General features: G+C 43.2%; 1 protein-coding gene across 1 annotated transcript in view; it reads left to right on the forward strand.

The window, feature by feature from the left end:
• Positions 1–86: 86 nt before the first annotated feature.
• Positions 87–6,688, forward strand: part of ttll12 (tubulin tyrosine ligase-like family, member 12) — a 25,015-nt gene continuing 18,413 nt past the window's right edge. Inside the window, exons 1-4 of the mRNA XM_027020552.2 lie at positions 87–265; positions 468–616; positions 2,357–2,555; positions 3,788–3,947. Of these exons, the coding sequence (XP_026876353.2) occupies positions 134–265; positions 468–616; positions 2,357–2,555; positions 3,788–3,947 (640 nt within the window). The 5' untranslated portion in view covers positions 87–133. The remainder of the gene's footprint in view (positions 266–467; positions 617–2,356; positions 2,556–3,787; positions 3,948–6,688) is intronic.

A 6,688-nucleotide genomic window follows, 5' to 3' on the forward strand; every position in this document is an offset into this window, starting at 1 on the left:
GGTCGGTGTGGAATACTGCAGCGGGCCTAAACGCGTTCATGGCCCTTTAACTCGCATTCCCATAATTCAGTGCGGGACAGCTCTTTCACACGTGTGTTTTGGAGCGGCGGTCCAGACGCTGTCAGAGTTAAACATGGAAAACGCACTCACCCTCGGAGAAGAGGAGGACTATAAGATCTTTCTCGCTTCCCATACGCCAGCTCTAAAGGCCGCCGGCATTCCTCCAATATACTGGAGGAGTTTGCACTATAAGCTTTCGAGAGAGGTAGGAAAGAGCAGTCCTCCCTGTACAGAGACTTGGCCAGCCAGCTCCCTAGTGGAGGGAACAGAGCGACAGCAAAAGCGTGGCGAATAGTTTCTTGATATGCGTGCATCAACATTTGTTAACATTGCACATACGTAATGGGCTACGTGGTGTGTGAGAGGCTGTTCGCTGAGAAGGCGTTGGCTGTCTGTCTCTCCTGTAGGTGTTTGATGCGGGGGAAGTGTTTGGAGTGATGCGCGAGGAGGAGGAGGAGGAGGAGGCGGCTTTGCAAAGCAGATCAAACCGCGATGCTGTTTCTTACAAAGTTATTGTCACCCGAGAGAGCGGGCTGCAGGCGTGCGATCCGGCCAGGTGAGGGCAGCAAAGTAACGTTTCTTTGTCAGGGTCAGCGCTGGAGTTCCCACTGTGGCCCCCCCGCCAGTACATAAACCCCTTACTTCAGTGAATAAAAGGACGAGGAGGTATTACACTGCCCTGTTACAAGGAGAAGACCAGCATATAAGCATACACTTGAGCACTTAAAAACCTAATGTAAATATAATATACGAAGTTTATAAAATATGACAGTTGATTGCGACAGTTGGTAAATGGATGAGCTGTATTTAACTTAAGCTCCTAAATAAATTGTAGAGTTTACTCATCCCTTAAAGGAGCAATAAGTAATTTTACCAATGATTCTAATTCACATTATGAAGCCGTAATTATACTGACACCTACTGGTGTGGATGTTTCAGGGCGTCTGTACCCGATCTATTTTAAACGGACAGGCTCTATAGAGCATAGGCTACATTCACACCACAAGCCTTTTTTTTTTTTTCTTCTCCATTTTAAAATAAAAATAATTTTCATAAATATTGCTTGCTACGGTTTTGGTGGTAAAAATAACTTTCAGCTCTTTTAAATAATCGCAGTTTGTTTGAGCAGGGTAAAGGTATGTCGGTTATATAGTACAGTTTAAAGTAGGATGAGTCTGTGTTAACTGTAGTGGAGTACACATTCTAAGCCTTAATAAGCAGGTGAAGTACTAACACCTGTGTGTGTGTGTGTGTGTGTGTGTGTGTCTTCACTGTGTTAGAACAATCCCATTAGCTTTTACATCACTTAGTCAGAGGCTTGTGTGCAGGAATAGATCAATCAAAAAGGCTAAGAAAATAATGAATATTAGGTCAAGTAATACAACATTAAATCAATCAGAAATGAACATCACTATGAACAAGGAAATCCTAGGAGTGCTTTACATCTCCATGTCTGCAAATCGGTGCAGAGTAGTGCAGTTACTCCTATGGTTGCAGCAATGTCAGTAATAGACAGTAATAAGTGATCAGGGACACTGCAGACAGATCCTTTGTTCCTTCTGCTATATATAGAGTGAGTTCAGCTAGAGGCTGTTGGACGTTGTCTGACAGGAGATGGAAACTACTGTCGTCTGGATGTCTGGGATTCTTTGTTACTGAATTTAAATGTGCCTAGTTATGTGGTTAATTTCACCTACCTCAGGCTACTTTTACATCTTCAATATCATTCACCTCCGATTTGCATGAAGCTCCACGTAACTCCACATTCATTTAAAGAACTGGAGCCATGTGGGAATTCTGCAGTGCACATTTCAGCAGACATTTGCAGCCCGAGTGCTGAACGCCCCACTAAGGATGTCCACCTCCCCTATTAGTCAAGGACAAGTCATCAAACTGAAGCACAGGGTAGCAGGGCAACCGGAATGAGAGGCTTTCAGAAGCTTCCCAACATCCCAACAGCTTCATCCCAAAACTCTAGTATTCTGATATCTGAACTAAAGCTTTACAGGATGTTTCTTAAAGATATTGAAATTGTTGTCACAGGATTTGTGTGTGGTGTTTTTACATTCATCATCATAATACCAAACATTCTCCCAAAACATGAGGCATATCGCTTCCTCAGGCCAGTTAGATTCCTGGCATCATATGTTAGAGCTTTTTTCCCTAGCTTCTTTTAGCCATCTCATCTGAGAAACATGGACGCAGAGAGAAACAAAGATCAGAATTTAAACACACTGAAGCTTCAAAGGGAAACTTAGTCACCCTGCTGTCTCTGAGCCTCTACGTTTCTTTGCAGTGTTTACCTCGTGGACCACGCATGGACGTATCGGGTGGAGAACGCCAGGCAGCAGCTGCAGGAGATCCCAGGTCTGCTGGGTCGCATGGCCGCTTTGATGGGCCTGCCATTCCACGGGGAGGTTCCTGACGCCGAAACGGTGGACCTGGTGCTCGACAACATGTGGAAATTCAACCAGACCTACCAGCTGTCACAGGGGGTATGCTGAATTCACACTGAGCACTGTGTAGATCCAGGCTGTAGGTCCAGGAGCTTAGAAAAGCAAGAAAAACAACGTTTTAAGTGTGTAAAGAACCAAAGCAGCCAAATGATAGAATCTTATAAATTACTAAACTTGCCAATAGGCAAATTAAACAAATTTAATACTTAGTTAGTTAAAATGAAAGTCTCCAAACAGCCATTAAAATAAATTAAATGAAACTATATTACTATAGTACTATATTGTACTATATATCATGTATTGGGTATTTTTATTTTCTACAACTGTTTTCTTGTTTTTAAATTTTCAGTAATTTCCCCGTTTCTGATATCCCTCTCTACTTACATGCTAATGAATCGGGTGTGTTTTAAATGCCTCGCTCCGCTGCTCTGGTCTGGTGATGGTGCTGCCATAGTCAGCCACAGTGCTCAGTAATGCATGTTCACCTAAAGCAACAGACTTGTCAAGTCGAGACCAGAATATAGATAGAGGATTTTTTTCTTAGACCAGGCTTGCTTCTTTTTAATTAAGTCGTTGTCCAAGATACTGGTACAAGACTGCCTAGCTATCATTTTAGAGCACCCTAGCAAATTTCTTCTCTGAATTAAATTTGGATCAGGTTACATCAGCCTGTAATTGGCAGATGTGAAGGCAGTAATTTTCCCAGATCAGACTGACCTTCTGTTCTAGCAGCATCACTATTTTGCATTCACCTGTACAGCAACAACACAAGGGATCAAACAGAGAAACGTCGATTTCAGAAGACCAAGGACCTTCTTCTCCACAGAGCAGGGCTAGATGCCCCCTGAGAGATGTCTGGTGGGTGTAGGAAACGTCAGGCAGCAACCAGTGCGTGTTGAAATCAAGCTTTATCCTCACAACAGGGCAGAGAAAGGGTCTTGTATGTCCTTACACTAGAGCTTGAAGCAGTGCTGAGGAAAGTGTGGAACCGATAAGTGACTGCACATGCTACACAATCAAGGAAATTGAAAAAAAATGGAGGGAAAAATGAACCAGAAAGTAATAACTTGGCAAGTAAATTATGTTCAGGTTTAATGTGTGTGTTTGTTTCTTTAATTCACTCTGATTAAAGTGCATATCGGAGTGTGGGAATCAATGTTTATTGTGGCTGATGTGTTTGATGCAGCAGCAGGTTCTGAGCAGAGGGTTGTTTTTTTTGGGATGTGTGTGTGTGTGTGTGTGTGTGTGTGTGTGTGTGGTGTCTCTTGCAGTCTGCAGAAGAGAAAGTGCCCGTCTGGTATATCATGGATGAGTTTGGCTCGCAGGTGCTGCACTCTTCTCGGCCGTCCTGCTGTATGGCCCCTTTATTCTACGCCCCTCAGCAGATAGCTTACACAGTGCTCTGGCCTCTTCAGGACTTGGAGCATGGAGGTACACACACATGCATGCACACACACACACACACACACATTTCAATTCAGCAATCCCTTTTCAGTGATTACCTGGGGGGAAACTTCAAAGGCGGGACAATTATATAATCACCGTTGAAAAAGTGTATAAATATTAAACTCCTGTGTACCTCTCAGACATTCTCAATGCAGGACTCAATGCTTGTTATCTTTAACTTGCAATAAAGGACAAGAGCAGATACTCTCTTTAACTAATTCTTGAATCTGCATCTTTATTTTCTATTTGAATGTATAACTTTGAAATCAGCTAACTGGGGGTTTAGGTATGACCCCCTTCTGACAAGATCAGTGAATGTTAACACCCCCTCCCAACCTCCCCTTAGTAGATTCTTTTCCCTTCTGACAAAAATTATTTATTGATTTTAGGCCACAAAGTTCATTTCCCCACCTTTTGTCATCCCTGGTATATAAACAATTAAATGTTTCAGTCTCATATGAAACAGACATCTACTCTGTTGTGGATTTACGGGCTTTAACAGACATCTACTCTGTTGTGGATTTACGGGCTTTAAGTTGTAAATTCAAATAGAAAATAAAGATGCAGACTCAAGAATTAGTTGAAGAGAGCATCTGCTCTCGTCCTTTTTGCAAGTTAAAGATGACAAGCATTTGAGGCATTTGTGGAGAGATGTGCCCTACACAGAGGGCTGCAGAGGCTTACCCAGAGTCCTTTGCAAAAGTCTGTAGAAGCCCCTACAGTGACCCCTGCTCTGTACACAGATCATTTTATAAAGATACAGAATCTCTCTAATCCTTTGTTTTATGTTATCAGCATTTCTAATTCAATGTTTAAACCTCTTTTCCTTTAAACACTGTTTTCATTACAGCTCTCTCTTTCTTTCTCTCTCGCTCTCTCTCTCTCACTCGCTCTCTCTCTCACACACACACACACACACACACACACACACACACACACACACACACAGACCCACTCCTCTCATGTTAGAACACTCAGGTCTGGTTGGTTGGGGGAGAAATGCAGGACATTTGTTCCTTTTAAACTTTATGGCCTAAAGTCAGTAAATCATTTTTGTCAAAAGGGGTTGGAATGTGCTGGGGGAGGGGTGGGGGGATTTGCTTATTTGCAGGTCTTTTACTGGGGTCACAGGTTCAAGTAGGAGAGGAGAGTGTGAAGGAAGCAGGCTGTTTTAAGACAGAAGCCTCTGGGTAAAAGCAGTCTTATTGTTATCACACTTAGGAAATAATTGCTATTTGATGCAGTTGTTATTATAAAAAAATGCATGAGATGTCATTGAGACAATGGCAGGCCACAGTTAAATTTAAAGCGGTTATAATAATAATCATTTTAAATGTTTCTTTTTTTTTTATGATGGTAACATGTGTTGGGCTGCAGTAAGGATGAACACCATTTCAAATGAACAGAGGGCACACACACACACAGCCCTAAAGTAGATAAGACCTCACGTACACAGGGAGAACCAGATATTAAATTGTTAATCCCAAAGCTCTATGGTTATAATTTATGGTGGAGGAGAGGGGTCTATAATTATAACTTGGGGTGGAGGAGAGGGGTCTGTGCTATTCATTTGGTGAAGTAAAATGATCCATTGCTACAACACCAGGCGCTCCCTGTCCTTGGTGGTACCAACACCAGGCGCTCCCTGTCCTTGGTGGTACCAACACCAGGCGCTCCCTGTCCTTGGTGGTACCAACACCAGGCGCTCCCTGTCCTTGGTGGTACCAACACCAGGCGCTCCCTGTCCTTGGTGGTACCAACACCAGGCGCTCCCTGTCCTTGGTGGTACCAACACCAGGCGCTCCCTGTCCTTGGTGGTACCAACACCAGGCGCTCCCTGTCCTTGGTGGTACCAACACCAGGCGCTCCCTGTCCTACCAGGTGATCTATGGGGGCCTTATGTGGTCTTTATCAGCCTATGTTTCTCCACCTCCCCTCTTTCTTAAGCATGAAAGTGAGAATGTGAACCAGGGGTCGTTTTTTTCCTCATGGCAACGTGGTTCCTAAATCCTTCTGTTTGCCGGTATTATAGTTTTAAATCCAAATAGGAATAAAGCTGCAGACTCATGAATGAGATGAAGAGAATAGCTGGTCTCGTCCGGTATTGCAGGTTAAAGATAACTTTGTTTGAGACGCCCTCTCAGAATGACTGAAGGGCATACAAGAATTCAATTTCAGTTGCATTCCAAGCTTTGAAGTTTCCACCATTTATATTCAAATCTTTCATCCCACAAATTAAAATCCAGTATCAAGTTTACCATTATCTTCAAACACAGGGCTTCTCCCTTTCTTTAAAGAATGACATCATCTCATACTGATTCAAGTTATTTTTCCCGCATCACGCTGTGCCTGGTACACCTACGGTGGCCTTCAGAGGCCATTAAACTGTGGTCTATGTTTCCTACACAGATCACAGTACAAAATAATGGCTAACTCGTCACTCATGCCATCACCCATGAAGTACTTGACCAGTACCATCTGCTGGGCCATAGCTACTCCCGTTTTCTCCCATAGCCATGACATGCTGCCTCACGCCTGCAGTACTGTATTGTACAAATGCCCTTTGTCAGAACTTCACTCCCATACATGTGGCACTACTGATGCTGGCACTACCACACACACTAGCACTTGTGTCTTGTACATAATCTGTCTATTGTTTGCATATTGTCTCCTGTCTGTATGTTGTCTATATTGTTACCAACAGTCGGAACCAAATTCCTGGTGAG

Source organism: Electrophorus electricus, chromosome 7 (assembly GCF_013358815.1).
Source record: "Electrophorus electricus isolate fEleEle1 chromosome 7, fEleEle1.pri, whole genome shotgun sequence".
Classification (NCBI taxonomy): domain Eukaryota; kingdom Metazoa; phylum Chordata; class Actinopteri; order Gymnotiformes; family Gymnotidae; genus Electrophorus; species Electrophorus electricus.